Here is an 18,448-nt window from a genome sequence, read left to right as displayed (position 1 = left end):
CCATTCACATCATTCACAGCTTAGGTGCTCTAATAAGCAGGAAATGGCTTGCTTAAACATTTCATATGACTTTGCAGTAGCAAAGTCACCTGCTGTCCTTTATGAGCCTGGTGTCCTATGACATAATTGAACCAACAGGGTTCTGACTCAATGAAACTTTCTTATTCTTAACCATTATACGCTTTTCTTTTTTTTAAGATTTTATTTCTTTATTTGGGAGAGAGAGAGCGAGTGAGTGTGCGGCCCCTGAATCTTTTGAGCCACCATGCAGCCTCAAATTCATGGTCAGCTACTTAAAAGTGAAAGGCCTGAGGTGTAAAAAACCTTTAGTGCATTTAGCCAAAACCTTCTAGAACAAAAAATAGCGAACAATACAAACTTCAGAACAAGTTACAAACAGAAAAGAGAACATTAGAATATATTTCACAAGCAGAGGGAGTGTCAGGCAAGAGGGAGAAGTAGGACTCCCACTCAGCAGGGAGTCCAACATGGGACTCGATCCCAGGAGCCCGGGATCATGACCCTAGCCAAAAGCAGATGCTTAACTGACTGAGCCACCCAGGTGCCCCAACCGTTATAACTTTTTAAAGAGAGCATGGTTTTCTAATATTCCTTTTTTTTTTTTTTTGGTCTTCCACTAGAGAAATTACAAATCCATACTTTAAATCTGCCCCTCTCTCTACTTCTACTGGTTCTTTGTCATTTATTATATATAGTGCATCCAGAATAGTCTTTGCTAATTTGGACAAGCACTGTGTCTTACTTGGTGAAGCAGACTCTGCACCAAATGGTGCTCCTTTGGGTCTTTTGGGACTGAACTAATCAGGATTTGACTCATCCTCTTACCTTTTTCTTCTAGAAGTACTCTTACATGTTTTAACCACATCTTTCTCTTTAATGATGCCATGCTTTCAGTTTCTACCATCTTCAAGTACTTGTCTGGTCTCAGATACCACCCTCCAGAACCAACCTTCTACCTTCTTTGGGGATTTAACCAGAATTAGGATGATTTAACAAAACTGTCTCCATTTTCATTCAAAAGGAGCTGCATGACCTCATGATTTCATGGTGTAATGCCCTGCTTCCTTCACTCCCATTAACTACCCAACAGATCTGACCATAACATTGTGTAATTAATTATTCCCTACTTACAAAATTACTCCTTACTAGTCCACATCTGGAGAACATGTTCTGGTAACCAACAGACAAAGCCTTACTCTTCAGCCAGGCCCCTGAATCTTTTGAGCCACCATGCAGCCTCAAATTCATGGTCAGCTACTTAAAAGTGAAAGGCCTGAGGTGTAAAAAACCTTTAGTGCATTTAGCCAAAACCTTCTAGAACAAAAAATAGCGAACAATACAAACTTCAGAACAAGTTACAAACAAAAAAGAGAACATTAGAATATATTTCAGAGCATATAAAGAAAATAACAGCATCTTCAAACTGATTTTATATGTGAAATTATTAGGATAGAGTATCACTGTACTGCCTAGAATAACTCAGAGATTCTCCAAGCAAACATTACTGGAAGCAACTCAGTTTTACAAACAAGCTTGTATTAGGGAGCAAGTAACAGTTTGTGTGTGTGTGTATGTGTGTGTGTGTTTTAAAGTAACCTTGAAAAACCCAAGACAGAAAAACTCTAAGAAACTTCTGATACTGTTCCAAGTACTCCAAACAGAAAGAAAACAGGACATGGGGGATCCTGCATCCAAGAAGCCAGCAGCACTGGCATCGAAGCCGGTGTGATGTCTACCATCCATGATGGCAATGGCCATAATCTGCAAGCAAATCACCAGTGGAGGCTTTCTTGCTAGGCAAGTCCTTCTAATGGGGTCATTTTGGGGCTAGTCTGTACAGCCCTGAGAAATTATCTCTTGACAGTCACCCACTAAGAAGCACACTGTGGGGAAATAAATGCTAGTCCGGAAGATTAGTACTTTTTTGAGAAGTGACCCATGAAACCACAGATCTTCATGATGATTAAAAAGCAGACCTTCTAATCATGTAACTGACAGAATTGAATCCTGACACATAACTAACTTCTGGGTGAGTTTTTCAAGTTCTAACATGACCAAATTATGGTGTTTGAATACTGGCTGTAATGGAAGGGAATTCCATTTATCCCAAGACATGTTTAGGGTACTAGGTCATGGAGCTAAAAGTTATTTTTAGGAAATAAGTTTGCAGAATTTTCAGATGTCGCCTGTCCTCAAACCTCAGTCACAAGGTGTGAGGGCTTCTGCTGAAGGACTTTTGAGGCAGGATCATTGGGGCAAGGGTAAATCATTTCTACATGAAAGAGCCTCAACAAGGTTGTCATTGTTCTGGTAATCTTGGCCTTAGAGAGATGTGGGCATAGTTGTGTGCAATTTATTACACACATTCACACATAAACAGGTAAAAGCATCCCCTTAAAGTAGAAACCTAGATATTTAAATTCCTACTAGAAGGAGCAAATTATCTAGAAGGAAACAAGACAAACATTTTGTGAGTGCCAGGGACGACCTGGCCTCGGCTCTTTCACACAAACCTTCTGATTAACTCTCTAAAATGTCAAAATGTACTGGGATATATTTTTTTTCCTGAAAATCGCCTTGCTGGATTAAAATTAATTATTAAAGCTTCATTTTCCACAATAATCATGGAGATAAGGCAAAAGCCTTTAACATGGACACAGACATGTATATATACAAACACGTGATCGGAATCCAACAAAAAAGAGGGAAGCTTTTTTTCCCCCAGCTAGATAGATCCTTGATTATATCAGTGAGATAGGAATTAGCAAAAATACTGCCACGTGTTTGTTCTGCTACCTATGCCAGAGAAACAAAAACATCTGCTTGTATCTGGTCACTAGGAACCTGCAAAATTGGCGGGGGGAGGTGGTGAACACTGATTGATGCTTCACCCCAGACTCATCTCTGTTGAACAGATTGAAAGCTGCGGGTGGACCAGCAGAGGGACACAGACACTCTACTGGCCAAGCAAAATGATTAGGAGTACACCGGGCTCTTCAACACTCAGACAGTGGAGGGGTACTCTCTGCCTTAAATGGATTAATAAATATATGATATATTTTAGAGACCACATGCAAGAGGTTTATTTATTGGGGAATAACATTATCTGGCCTCTACTGCTTTTATATACTGGGAAAACAAAAATCTATTTCCAGCAGACAGAAAAAAACACACTCTAGCCAGGCTGCAGGGATCACTTAGCAAAGCTGTGCCCATGAGCTGGAAAATTGTTTCTACCACCTGAAGGGGCAACGCTGCCATCCGCACACTTTACCATGCAAAAATAGAGAGGCACTGAGCCTCTTAATTTCAAATGTGACATACAGAAGTGGATTAAAGCTCATGTGTAGTAACTGTTTATTCTATTTAGAGTTATTTGTTCTGTTTTAGAAAACACATTGGAAGCAAGACCTTATTCCAACACCTCTTGATGGCATTTTCCCTGATGGGAACACATGTTTTCAGGAGGACTGTAACCGTGGGCTGACTTCATTAATCTCTGTCCTTCCTATGTAAAAAACTCAACTCAGACCAGGTTTAGGAAGGTTAGAACCTACAATACCTGCATTACTGATTGATGGAAATAATCTAGTCTGTTGTTAGATTGTTAAGAAGTTAATACATCATTCAGATCCTTTTTGCTGTTAGGTGAAAATGCTATGTCTGAAGTTGTTCAAAACCTAGGCCAGACTGTTTTATCAGCTTTGGAAAGTTTCAAAAATTTACTTTCCAGTCAAGGTAGTTATCATGGCTATTATTTCTATTATAAAACCTGTCAGAAAGTTTCCTATAAACTTAGATTGTCACATTTTAGAATGTTTCTTACATTTGAATCTTATAAATTAGATTCTTCCAGGTACAAATTATCTGAATTTACTGGTATTTTGATAAGCAGTTAAGAGAACAGCAAACAGGAAAAAAAGGTAGTAATAATGAATTAAGATGAGGAAATAAAATAGGATCCAAGCCTAGTAGAAATTAATAAAAGCTTTACATTCAAGAATCCCAAGTATAAGTACTTATTTTAATATGCAAAAAAAGAATACCAGAAAATTATACTCAAATTTTCCAAAACAGTAAGACAGATTTTGGGCAGGAGAAGAAAGAATATCAGAGAAAACCAAACAACCATGCAAAACGGAGTCACTACAAACCCAGGGACCCCAGCATGAGACAGGCCTGCCTTCAACCTGCCCAGCAACTTTTCCAGCTGTTCCCATAGCATCTCTTTCCACTCCTCAAAGATAATTTTAATGCTCCATTCTCTCTGTAAGCCCTTTCTCCACTATCTTCCCACCAGCTCTTAACAGATTAGCTTGTAAGCAGAAGTTGGTGCCATCAAAGAGCTCCTTCATTGATCTTCCTGGGAAATGTGTCTGCTTTTCTGCCCACGCACGCTGCTTCCTCTCCTAATTCCTTTTGTCCAAGGCTAACTCCTCCAGCTGAGTTCGGGACCCCATCCTCTCTCTTGCCCCTTTTCTTCACATGTGTACTCTTGGGTTCTCACTTCAACCTTCTCTTACTCTCCCCATGCTACTAATTCACTAGCCACTAGCCACATGTAGCTATTTAAACTTAATTAAAATGAAATTTGAAAAATCCAATTCCTTACTTGCACTAGTTTCATGTGGCTAGCAAAACTGTATTGGATAGTACAGATAAAGAGCACTGCCATCATCATAAAAAGTTTCATTGGACAGAGCTGTTCTATACATTCTACACACTCCTTAGGCGACCTCACTCATCTTTAAGGCTTTACACTACAAATATACCCTAGACATTAATTTATATCTTATGTTAAGACAGTAGATTCTAAGCACCTTTTAAAAAGCAACAGCCCAGTGGTTCTGAAGGAAACTGCATATTAGAATCACCTGAGGGACTTTTAAAAATACAAATGCAGGGCCCAGTCTAGGTTAATGAAACCAGAACCTCTAGGGAGCGAGGGTGCACTAGACAAGGCTCAGAATGCATTTCAAGAAAAACAACTGAGGATTTTTTTTTTTTTTTTAAACCGGCACGTGAAAGCTCAAAGTAATTTGCTTTGCTGAGAATTCTCCATATAAATTCCCTATACATCAGCACCACAAACCTCTCTCATAACACATTTAGCTAGGAGATAAAAAGTCAAATTTCTTACCTGTGTGATAAAATGTGAGAAAAAATAAAAGTACTCCCATGAACATATTACTTAGGAAAGTGACAACTCCACAAGTAATTCCTTCTGGAACTGGGTAGACAGTTTCCACAAAAAGCTCAAAAAATATAGGTATACTGCTATTCAGGAACACTCCCAGGAGAATGCAGGAGGCATACAATGTCACTAAAATAAAAACACAAACATTTTAGTTTCATGGCAGCAGCAGGGAGTCCTAGCGGATAGATCTTCTGGGTATTCTCTTTCATAAGTAGTAACTCTGGAATTTCACATATTTTCAATGGCAGCTGATAAAGTTTGACAAAGTATCATTATCTGTCAGCTCTTTGCTCAGGTTTTGTGGAGTGATAGGAGAAAGTTCTGTTGATGGATGATAGATAACCAGTTTATTTGCTTTGTCTTTTTGGTATGGATTATTCCAAAGCATGGAAAAAATTTTGCCACTATAATAATAATTAAAAGGATTCTTCTCCCTTAGTCACACTCCTGGCTGATAGATGCTTAGATAAAATATAGGAACTTAATTTGAAATCTAAACTCATTCTACAATTTTAAAGAGAACTTAAAATCTAAGAGTAAGTGTAAGATACATTAAGTGTTATGGAAAATTACATACTTAAAAGGAATCTCCCTCAACTAAAAAATAAAAATATCTAGTATGTAATTCCTGGAGACGCACTTAAAATAGAGTTAATCTTCATTTTGGAGCGAATTTTATGTCAACAGTTTAAAAAATATATATATTAAGTTTCTTGGAACACAAAAAAATTTCACCCAGAGATGTAATCAATAGTGGTTAGGATCTCAGGTTAGCAATAAAAAGCCCATTAACTGGATTCTATAGTGAAATCTTCGAATAAGGACATTATTCTTATTCTTAGAAGAATGTCTAGGGAAATGTACCCCACTCCAAATAGCTATGTCACAGCTACTGCCTGCATACAAACCTTCATTACCTTAAATTTAAGGTGAAAAAAAACCAATGAGGGAAAAAAATGATATCCTACAGAAAATTAAAACACATCCCTTATAGACTAATACGTATATCATATACACAGATATAATAAAGAGTAGAATTTATTCTAAGCCTAAGGTTATTGAGAAAATGTTTATTTTTTGTTTTTAAAAATTCTGAAGATCTAAGGTTATTGAGAAAATATTTATTTTTTATTTTTAAAAATTCTGAAAATCCAATCAGCTTTATTTAACGGTTCAGGAACTGAGCAGCATCTCATCTAGCAAGTAGAGGGAAATTCCCAGGAAAATACTTATTTTTTATTTTTTTCTCAGAAGAATATTTTAAATAAAAATATCTGTTAAGGAAAAAAGTTTCTGTATAGTAACCTCAACTCCCATTTCTTTTTCCAAATATACTATTCTTCCAGGATTATAAAATATTTAATAATTCTATAACACAAATGGTGGTGATCATATTTTTTCTTTGACTAGAAAACACACATGAAGAGAGAGAACAAAAGGATGACAGAGAATAGAGAACACACAGCAGGCTAAAGCAGTGACCCAACTATTCACAGAATTAAATGGGAAGCATCTGCTAGTTAAAGTAAGTACCACTTACAATATGTAGTAATTTTCAAGATTCTTAAAAACAGAACCCCTCATGCTCACTATGTACTTGCCAGACATAGATCCCATAAATCAGTCAACACACTCCCCTTTACACGTGACTCATCAGTGGCACATGAGGAAATGGAAGGATGGAATGTCTCTGGCAGCTTTGATAGCATAATCTCCCTACAAAACACTTGATAATAATTTATCAGTCAGTCAGTGGTGGCTACTGACCCAAACACGGATGGGTCCAGGAATCTGAAATATGAAAATATTGAAAAAAATAACAGCAAAAATCAAACTCTTAAGAACCGGGACATGCTACTTCTAAGGATTCACAACCCACAAACAGAATGAATGAGCTGTTTTTAGGGAACATGTCTGGAAAGAATCCTTTTGACATTTTTCTTTCTGAAAGAGATGAACTCTCACATGTAATTTGTAAGCAGGCAAGTTAAAATAACTGAAAAATTACCATAATCTGTATGGTATATTTGCATGTGGTAAAAGAAGGAAGAATGATACTATAATGATGAGGACATACAGAAAGAGGACTATCAGTCTGAAGACTTGAAAGGAGAGGTTTGGTTTTACTGTTTTTTAATCAAGCATGGTACTGAGACAGAGAGCGAGCGAGCGAGCGCGAGAGACAGGATGTCTCAGAAAAGTAGAGCCTGGTGAGACAGGCGGCCCTGTCTGAAAACCCCTAACACCACTCCACTCCCTTGGCTTTACTGCATGCTCATTAAAAATCTTCTGATTTTGGTCTCCTAGGTATCTGATTTCAGGGAAGGGAAGAGGAAATCTTTATCATGGGAAAGACACAATTTCTGTTGTAAATTAAACCTTGTTGATGGAACTGTAAAGAGCTGATCTTCTGACAGGTCATTTGAAAATGCCTATCAAAATAAATAATGCACTTACTCTTCAACCCAGCAATTCCACTTCCAGGTATTTACCCTATAGCCATTAAGGTATAAGAATATAGAGAACACTCACTGCAATATTGTTTGTAGTATGAAACGATAAAAAACAAGTTAAATGTCCACCAATAGGGGGGTTGGTCATTTGAAAATTTATCAAACACCCAAAGGTGTATTATTGCAACCATTCAAATTGGCAGTAACTCTGTTTATAGTGATATTAATGACATCTAAGGTACGTAAGTGAGAAAGGTGTGGGACAGTGTGTTATTTCTTTATAAAGGACAGACACATGGACACACACACACAAACACACACAGACACCCATTTGTAAATTTATAGAATTCTCTGGGAAAATACCCATGAAACGGACATTCAGGGTTACACCTAAAGAGAAAAACTGGAAGCCACAGGAGGGTAGACATTTTTTATCGTATACCTTTTCACTACTAATTGAATTTGGATTATTTATTTTGTGCACATCTTACCTATTTAACAACAAAGAGAATTTGATTGTAAGCTAATGATACAGCGGTTGATCCAACTCCCCTCATGCAAATTTCTTAGCTCACAGATTCAAAAATGGTTATCACTGGGTGGTCTGACCCACAGACTTCCCCCCAACCCCCTGGGAGCCACGTAATCCAGCCCCTGCGCAGAAACCTTGACACAAATATTCCCACTTCATTTTGTATTAAACATAAGATAAATGAGCTGAGATGCATGAAATAACTTCACAGGCTAGTAAACAAAAAGCTTGTATTTTCATTCAATTCATTCAATTCTCTCACTCTTGGGGTTTGTTTTTTGTATTATATAGAAATGATGACCAAGACGGTGTTTTACACTGGATGAACGTACTGCAATCACCTGTTATTCCATAAAGAATCAAAATCATTTATACAGGAAAGGGTTAAATTAGGATCATAATCAGAATGGGAAAAGCAGCTGTGTTAGGACTGATTTCATAGGCTCTGCGGAGCTCTGGGACACGTATACATAAAGCAGAGGCTGATTTGAATTTCACTTCCATTTGAGTTTTCAGTTTAGAGGCTGATATAGTATCTTTATACACTGGTTTGGCAGATCCAGTGGGTGAATGTCATCTATTAAAAGTCAGGCAGACAAGATAATTTCCTGCTCATCAGAGAGGGTTCAAACTACATGATTGTTAAATATTTCTTTGGCTTTTCTATAGTGCTGATACTAAAATTATAATAAACTGCCTTTCAATTAAAAAGTCAAGGTAATTTAGCAGAACAAACACAATGCTGATGCAGGGTTTTTTTCAGAGAAGTTAATAAAATTTCATGGGCCCACAATTCAAACTGTGAAAAATAAAGTCTTGTGTAGTACAAAATGCAGTTACAATGGATATATTTCAAGAACATGAATTGGGTCATAACCCTGAAAGTACTACTTATCCCATTCTTGCTCCCAATGATGAACTAAATTAGTAAACTTTAGGGAAATAAACTAAGTTTAAAATACATTTTTATTAACCCAAACACTTGAACCTTAGATGTTACAAAACAAATGACAAAATTTCAAATTAAGAACTATTTCATTCAGGGGCACCTGGGTGGCTCAGTCGGTGAAGTCTCCGCCTTTGGCTTACTCAGGCCATGATCTCTGGGTCCTAGCATCAAGCCCTGCGATGGTCTCCTTGCTCCCTAGGGAGTCTGCTTCTCCCTCTGCCCCTCTCCCCACTCATGTTCAAACTCTCTCTCTTTCAAATAAATAAATAAATAAATAAATAAGATCTTAAAAAAAAAAAACCTATTTCATTCAGCATTTAATGAGATTCTCAATATATCATTAATAACAAAACAACTTCAAACCTTGGATGTATATAATTTTTAAAACACTTAAAAAACTGCTTTCACATATATTTTCATATTTGATCATCCTACTGACTCTTTGAAGCAGGTAAGGCATTTTATAGATGAAGTGACCAAAGTTCTGAAAGTCAAAATGACTTATTTAAAAACAATGTAAATTAGCGTTGCTAAAAACAATATATTTGGGGCACCTGGGTGGCTCAGTGGGTTAAGCTTGCCTTTGGCTCAGGTCATGATCTCAGGGTCATGGGATCGAGCCCCACATTGGGCTCTCTGCTCAGCAGGGAGCCTGCTTCCTCCTCTCTCTCTCTGCCTGCCTCTCTGCCTACTTGTGATCTCTCTCTGTCAAATAAATAAATAAAATCTTAAAAATAAAAATAAAAACAATATATTTAAAGTTTACAGAATCTAGTGGGTTTTCAGCCACTGTGTCAGATTGAAAAAAAAAAAAAAAACAACAAGACTTGATATTTCTTTTATTCATTGGTATTGACACAAAAGGCACACTTCCCAAATCTGTCTTGAGCACAAAAGCTGGAAGTCATTGCACATTAAGACAGATGACAAAATAAAAAAATAGAGCACCAAAAAGTTACAAACAAGATGATGAACTTTAGTCACGATAAATGTAAAGTGGGTTCAAAAATTAGTGTTTAGGTACGTGATAGGGAAAACATAAGCTTTTCTTCAAAATCATTTATCAGGCACCTACTATACATAAGCTGCTATGCTGGAACCATAAATAGGACATATTACTCCTCATTAGTTTATCTCTGTGGATAAACTTTATATGCTCTTGCATACCTAAAAGCTCTTGCTCATCTAAAAGAATATGATCCACATCTATGGTTTAGCAGCCATCTACCTGCACAGTGCTAAGAAGATAATTAGACTTCATTCTTTTTTTTTTTTTAAATCTATGTCTAGTCAAGAGCAATAATAGCCTCCAGTATCAGGTACTGAGTACAGCAGGAAAAGTATGCTAAATTCTAACAGAAACAGGTTTTCAGGAAATCCCCAACAAGCTATAGTAGGTTTGAAGAGGCTGACTTGGGGCACCTGGATGGCTCAGTTGGTTAAGCATCTCCCTTTAGCTCAGGTCATGATCCCGGGATCTTGGAATCAAGTCCTACATCTGGCTCCTTGCTCAGCGGTGAGCCTGCTTCTCCCTCTCCCTCTCCTGCTGCCATTCCCTGTGCTTGTGTGCATGCTTTCTCTCACTCTACCCCCGTGACCAATAAAGAAATAAAATCTTTAAAAAAAAAAAAAATAGAAGAGGCTGACTGTGCTGGCCAGTGCTGGGAATCCATGTCTGATGAGGACAGCTTGTGAGAACCGACGGATGCTGAGATTAAGGCAAAGGACAGATATGACAGGACTAATATTTTGAGGATGTCAGTGGAAGAGGGAGGGAGCTGACTTGCCCTGTAAGCTGTGTTGCTCCAAATCCATTATCTCAATAGGAGGAAGAATTTCCCAGGACCCAGAACCGACAAACAATGGGACAGGGAATAGCTTCCTCTCTGAGGCAGTATTCCAGTTGCAGTCAGATGGACATACATCTGGATTGTAATGGAAGAGATTCATTTACTGAAGAGATAAGTATCAGATGATAACTAAGGTTCATTCAAAGATCAATAACAAATACATTTAGGTAGAGACCTTAACTAGGATATTTTAAGATTTTATTTTTATTTATTTGCCAGAGAGAGAGAGAGCACAAGTAGGTAGAGCAGCAGGCAGAGGAAGAGGAAGAGGGGGGAAGCAGGCTCCCCACTGAGCAGAGAGCCAGATGTGGGACTTGATCTCAGGACCCTGAGACCATGATCGGAGTCGAACGCAGTCATTTAACCAAGTGAGCCACCCAGGTGCCCTTAACTAGGATATTAAAAACAAAAATTTTAAAGGTGTCTCTAGGTAGTCTCTAGGTTTCTTTCTGTATGTTAAGACTTACAGAGAATTTATTTACAGTTTTATTAAGACGTATGACACGTAAGAAATAAGGATTATAAAATAGTACAATAAATGTTTACCATGAAAAGTTTAAAGGATTAGAATCGAGTTGGTTTATAATATTAATATACTTTATTGGATAAATTTTATTATTATGCATGCTGGCTGAATTTTATTTTATGATAAAGTGAGGAAAGATAACTAGGAATTATTAGATTAGACCTTTATTAAAAAATATTTCTACAATCTGAGTTAAACTTGATATTGCAAATGAAAATGCTCCTTCAGGAAATAAAGACACATGTAAAAAGAGAAATTGTAAACATTCACAGTGTTTGTTAACGGCAGTTTTTTCCATCGGTTCTGGGTGTGCCAAATATATGGGATACAATTCTATACTTCTGAGCTGTGCTTCTCCTCTCAGCCTCACATTTTCTCCTTAAAAATATTTGCTGTGGCCTTCATGATCTGCTGCTGATTAAAATATGCTACTGCATATTTCATGTACTCATAAAATATGAGCTCCAAAAGAGGATAGGGTGTATTTTGCTGCAATAATCATTAATGGTGCTGATTTTCTTTCTGTATGTTATTATTTTGCAGATATCCTTTGTTTAGCTGCTTTGTTGGCTCAGTTTAGTCCTATAAAGGCTGACAGTTAGGTTCAGAGTCTCTTCCGGCTAGAAGGCCAAGTGGTTGTATCTCACAGAAATTTGAAATGTTGGGCCCAGAGTTGAGATGGGTTGTGCTATCAGATATCACAGATATAGGTTTATCAGTGACTTTTAAGTTCCCAAAAAATTACTCATGGTTCTGTATAAGGCAATACATGGTTATATCATAGAACACTGACTGATCACCTGGTCAAGCCCTCCATCTTCCAGAACCAGGGTCTGCTTAGAGACTTGTTCCTCTTCTTGAAAATCTGTGGATAAACTTGATATGCTCTTGCCCAATAGGCCCTATCAACATTTCAGGATTCTTACATTTAAGATTTTTCACAAATCCATTCCCTTCTTTTAATCCACATTCTATTTTTAACTTCTTGATCTGACAGTCACGAATGTAAATAACAGTCATGTCCATTCATAAAGGTGGAAAGAATAATGAAGTCATTTAGCTTTCTTTCCTTAAATCCCTTTTTTCCTTAAAAGTGTGCACATCTTTGGGGTGGCTAGGTGGCTCAGTCAGTTAAGCATCTGACTCGATCTCAGCTCAGGTCTTGATCTCAGGGTTGTGAGTTCAAGCCCCAGGCTGGGCTCCATGCTGGGCATGGAGTCCACTTAAAAAAAAAAAGTGTGCATATCTTTAATCATGCCTATCATCTCCTTCTGGATTTTCTCATTCCTATTAAGAGGATCACCCTCTAGCTTATACATGTCACATGCCTCTCAATACAACCGAATATGTTTTCTTCCCTCAAATGCCTCTTGACATCAGCTTGTAGTCACCTATCACTCTCATGGGGCTCACGTCTAGCTTATCTGCCCCCCCCTTACTCCCCACTCACTATCTGTTTCTGACCTTGCTGCTGTGGTCTTCCAGTAACTTGAGTTAGATGAAGAACCTCCCAAGGCAACTTCCGCTAAAACCCAAATTATATTGTTTCAGCAAACTCAACACCAAAGTGCTAACATTTTTCAAAATGTCATTTTCAAAGCGTTTTTATCTGTTCAGTGAAAAATGACTGTGTGAGTTGTGGCTAACAGGACTAGATACCTACTTTTCAGATAAGGTGAAAAATGTCTTTTCATAATTTTGTATATAGAATAAGCTTCAAGATTTTGAAACTCACATTATCTAGTCATAAATTAATTTATCTGCCATATTGAAGACACCTGAATTAATAAAGACATAATGCAATTTTAAATGCTGAGTTTCCTCAAAGAAATAAAAGCATACTACTGATATCCTCCAAGGGGATGTATATAGGCAAGTACGTGTATCAAAACAGTCCACCTCTAGATAGAATGGAATGATCCTGTTTTTTTTTTCCATAGAGATGGCAACAATAATATCAAGATCAGCAGATCACAAAAAATACTGCAACAGATGGTTTTAATAGTACCAGCACTTATAACACATGGTTAACAAAATTAACTAGCTTTTACTTTATTATGTCAACAATTATAATTAATGCATATATTTTCACATTCTTCATGTAGATTCTTCCGCTATTTAAAAGTAACAACAGGAATACTAAATTTACTAGAAATGGGAAAAAGACTAGATATTTTCTTCCTTAAAAAAAGAAGAATGACTCTGGTAAAAAAGAAATACGAATCTGCCGTTACTGGCTTTAAATATCAGTCTAAAGGTCTAGATTTGTCTATAATTAGATTTTGTTGTAAGTTCCCTTTCATGAAACCTCTTTTACTTAAAAGGAATTAGGTCAGATTTTTATAAAGGCAGTAAGAGTATCTGTGACAGATTTATTCAAATTCTCCATTGGTTCCATTAAAATGTGCCCTTTTGCCTGCATACAGCTAGTGCTGAGTAACAGAGTGACCACGGTTGCTATTACTGGCAATAAGTCCTATCTACTGAGATTCAAAATGGAGATAATATACACTTCGTTCATTCATTATTCACAGATTGTGCTAAGTAGTAGGGTGAGAGCTGGGGTCAGAACTGATAAGGCACAAGTCCATACTCCAGATTTTCAGATTGGCAGGGGAAATAAGATGCACTCGAGTAAGAGTTAGGTGGTAAGTATCAGGAAAGAGAAAAAAAATACCCACCATGATCATTCAGGAAAGAAATGTGAAAATCTAGTTTTTAAAGCAGTATAAGTTAAAAAAGTATCTACCAGGAGTTTCTTTTTTTTTTCTTTCTTTCAGGAGTTTCTAAGTGACATTCAAAAACTGACCTGCAATTGGAAAGAACAGTAGAATTATAAATTCAGTGGTAGTGAAGATGGCTACATCAGATTCAACCTTTCTGTTCTGGCCTTAATTTAATTTAGAATCCTGCTTTCCTTTCTGTCCAACATAATTATTTTCAAGGACAGACTGTAAAAACATAGTCCTGACCAGGGTCACCTATATCAATTTTCCTTTAAGATTTAAAAAGATGTATACTCAAACATAGTGATCCGAAGGGGCATGTGCACCTGAATGTTTATAGCAGCAATGTACACAATAGCCAAACTATGGAAAGAACCTAGATGTCCATCAACAGATGAATGGATAAAGAAGATGTGGTATATATACACATACACAAACACACACACACACACACACACACACACACACACAATGGAATACTATGCAGCCATCAAAAGAAATGAAATCTTGCCATTTGCGATGACGTGGATGGAACTAGAGGGTATTATGCTTAGCGAAGTAAGTCAATTGGAGAAAGACAACTATCATATGATCTCTCTGATATGAGGAAGTAGAGATGCAACGTGTGGGGTTTGAGGGGTAGGAAAAGAATAAATGGAACAAGATGGGATCGGGAGAGAGACAAACCAGAAGAGACTCTGAATCTCACTAAACAAACTGAGGGTTGCCAGGGGGAGGGGGGGAGGGAAAGGGGGGTGGGGTTATGGACATTGGGGAGGGTATGTGCTATGGTGAGTGCTGTGAAGTGTGTAAACCTGGCAATTCACAGACATGTACCCCTGGGGCTAATAATACATTATATGTTTATTAAAAATTTTTAAAAATTATTAAAAAAATAAATAAAAAAGATGTATACTTTTCAACACATTTTTTTCTGATTATACAAGTAAAACATAAAAGAAACAAGTAAAAGTAACACACTCATTATTACAGATCTAGACAAAAAAGGAGGTAAAAAATAAATTTTCTTGATGCCCCCAACCAGAGATAAAACTGTTACTTTTCTCATAGCAAATAGAAAACACATAAAATTTCATGAACGTAATGTCATGAACATAATTTCATGAACGTAATTCAAGGGCAAATATATGTTCATTATGTACTCACAACTTTGTTCTTGTAGAATCTAACAGATATGTACTTGACATACAGTATAGAATCTAACAGATATGTACTTGACATACAGTAACACACACACACACATACACACACATCCGAGTGTAACGCACTCAAAGGGTTGCAAACTAAAACTATTCCAACAGAATGTTGTGCAAATGCTAAATTATGAAATCATACCCGAATAAAAATAAAATAAAACAAAAAATTCTGGCTCAGAATACTTGCCAAAATTGTTCCAAAACCGTAATGTAGGAATGTTAGAATATAAAAAGCACACATTATCCAAAAGCTATTACTCTGGACGACTGGGCTTTACAGGCAAAGCAATAAAAATTAAAGAGAGGGATTCCTGGCAGGATGGTACAGGGTAGAAATTTCCAAACCTGCCTTTATAGCACACTTAGTGCCTCAGTATGTCCAAGGCCAAGAGAAATAAGTAACCATTCTGTTAATTACATAGTTGGGGCCAAACCATTTAATAAATGTGTATGTCCCAACAATTTAGTGGCCATTTAAAAAATAATACCCATATATTGAAAGAAATATATTTTTATTGCATTCTCAAATAACCACAATCACTTACTAATGAGATATGGGCAATCTGATGGGCACTGCATGACTTCTCAAATCTTGGAATCAAACCTGAGAATCAGACTGACACCCACCCTTATATCCTGTTCCTGATTTTTGTGCAGTATTTACTTTTTATCACAGCCACTGCAGGAAACCAAACTTTTCAAAGATATGATGTTATCAAAAAGAATGCAGCAGGGATCTAATGAGGAGACTGGACACTCTCTCGAACTAGAGGTTCACAAAGGGTCTGACAGATAGGGAATATCCCTGTGTTTCCTTCAGAAATTTAAAATAAGCCATGATGCCCTTGTGAATTTGCTGTGGTATTCCAGGGCAGATGGATATCTAAAATAAAGGTTATCTTTGAAAAATTTGATACATAAATTGATATATAAACTGATATATAAATTGCTGGTCATTTTATTACAGAGCACATATATGCAAATTGGGATACTATGACAGATCATTTTATAGACCAAGAGAGCTCTGTTATTGCTTTTCCCTTTCCTTTCCTTTAACAAAAGGAATTCTGCTAAAGATGCTGATTTTTTAATCCATCTGCAAGTAATAGCCACCTATGGGATTATGTGTTTAATTATGGCTTTATTTGTTATAAGGGTAGACTGGAGGACTGTAGGATTATTTGTTGTAACAAGCACTTGCATGGATAAGAGTACACGAGAGTCTGAAAGTAGCTCTACAGGGACTAACTGCCCAGTGGCATGTATGTTTTATGGGGACTCCATAGGAGGAAGGTCCCTTTAGTCTATGTATGAGTAAGACCGCAGATGGAATTAAGGTTGCTAGTCACTTGACCTTAAAATGCGGAGATTATCTGGGATTATCTGGGTGCACTCAAGGTAATCACACGGATCCTTAAAAGTGGAAGGCAGGGCAGAAGATGAGAGCTCAGAGGAAGATGTGACTTGGAGGAAAGGTGCTGGTATGTTGTATGAGAAGAACTTGACCCACGGCTGACTTTACAGATGGAGGAATGGTGCCACGAACTCAGGAATGTCGGCAGCCTCTGGAATTTAGAAAAGGCAAGGACGTGGATTCTTCCCTGGAGGTTGACTCTTGCCTAGTGAGACCCAGGTTGGACTTCTAACCGAAAAATGTAAGACAATAAATTTGTGTCATTTTAGGCCACTATATTTGTGGTAACTTGTTGCAGCAGCCATAGAAAGCTAATGCTGACTCCCAAAATGATACTATTAATAACAGTACAATAGCAACTATAAATATTTCAGGTCAATCAGATGAGCTAAGTAAGCTGCCTATAATATACTTCTAATAGGTATTTGCCAGTAAGTTTTGTTTTATATTAATGATATAAGAAGACTGAATAACCTATAGGTGTTGGTGGAAGAAATTTTACTGGTATATACTTCAAACATCAAAGCTTTATGCCTTTACTCATTTTCCTTATTTCTTAACAATGATGTAATGGCTATAAAGAAGATAAAAATCTCTGTATTATGCTCTGATATGAATTTTAAAAGAATATAGGCTTTTCTATGCTATATATAAGTTTAAAGATTATACTTCTTTTCCATAGGTAAAATACCAGTGAAAGTATTTTTCATTATTTCTTGAACTCTTTTTATTTTTAAGATTTTATTTATTTATTTGACAGAGAGAGATCACAAGTAGGCAGAGAGGCAGGCAGAGAGAGGAGGAAGCAGGCTCTCTGCTGAGCAGAAAGCCTGACGTGGGGATCGATCCCAGGACCCTGAGACCATGACCTGAGCCGAAGGCAGAGGCTTAACTCACTGAGTCACCTAGGTGGTCCTTGAACTCTTTTTAGTTAGGAAGATAGTTTGATGCCTGGACTTGGGAAATATTTTTTTACATTTATTCGTTTTATAATTTTTATAGTTTTATAACTATAATTACTTATTCTATTTCTATAGAATAGAAAACAAGAAAAATTCCTACTTTTGGGTTATATATATTTTCATGAACTGAAAATATCTATTCAAAGTTCAAAATAGTCTCTGTTTACCTGTGGTTAAAGGCAGGTGAGTAATGCTGTTCAAACAGGTCAGGGTGAACCACGTGGATGAGAGGGTAGCCCCAGAAAACAGGAGGAGAAGAATTAGTTTCAGCATACCCCTGATAAAATCTGCAAACCTGAAAAGAAACAACATTCTATTATAAGCCTACCCAGATTTTGAAGATACTATTTAAATTAATGACACACTTTCATTAAACAATGCTTTCTTGAAAAAAATTTCCATGAGTTCTTTTTAAAGCAAGTAACAAAACTTTTTTTAACTAGTACCTTTTATTTTGTATGTATGTGATAAATGTTACTTTGTGGCAGGTATTTTTTTCCTCTTACAAAACACACAAAATGTGATCTCTGCTCAAGATCTGTAACTGACAGGATGGATTCTGTGTTTTCATTATTTATTTATTTATTTATTTATTTAAAGA

The 18,448-nt window shown here is 36.8% G+C and overlaps 1 protein-coding gene across 2 annotated transcripts in view; it reads right to left on the bottom strand.

The window, feature by feature from the left end:
* SLC49A4 (solute carrier family 49 member 4) overlaps positions 1-18,448 on the bottom strand; it is a 68,474-nt gene that overhangs the window by 2,663 nt on the left and 47,363 nt on the right. Inside the window, exons 7-8 of one of the 2 annotated variants that reach the window (XM_059162851.1) lie at positions 18,015-18,142; positions 5,162-5,344 (exon numbers count right to left, since the gene is read on the bottom strand). In XM_059162851.1, coding sequence (XP_059018834.1) covers positions 5,162-5,344; positions 18,015-18,142 — 311 coding nt within the window. Of the gene's footprint in view, positions 1-5,161; positions 5,345-13,509; positions 14,338-18,014; positions 18,143-18,448 lie in introns of those variants that run through there. The other variant, XM_059162852.1, reaches the window with a different exon arrangement.

The sequence above is a fragment of the Mustela lutreola genome, chromosome 2, assembly GCF_030435805.1.
Source record: "Mustela lutreola isolate mMusLut2 chromosome 2, mMusLut2.pri, whole genome shotgun sequence".
Lineage (NCBI taxonomy): Eukaryota > Metazoa > Chordata > Mammalia > Carnivora > Mustelidae > Mustela > Mustela lutreola.
The sequence above is the reverse complement of the archived record's forward strand: the minus strand, read 5'-3'. Positions and strand labels throughout refer to the sequence as shown.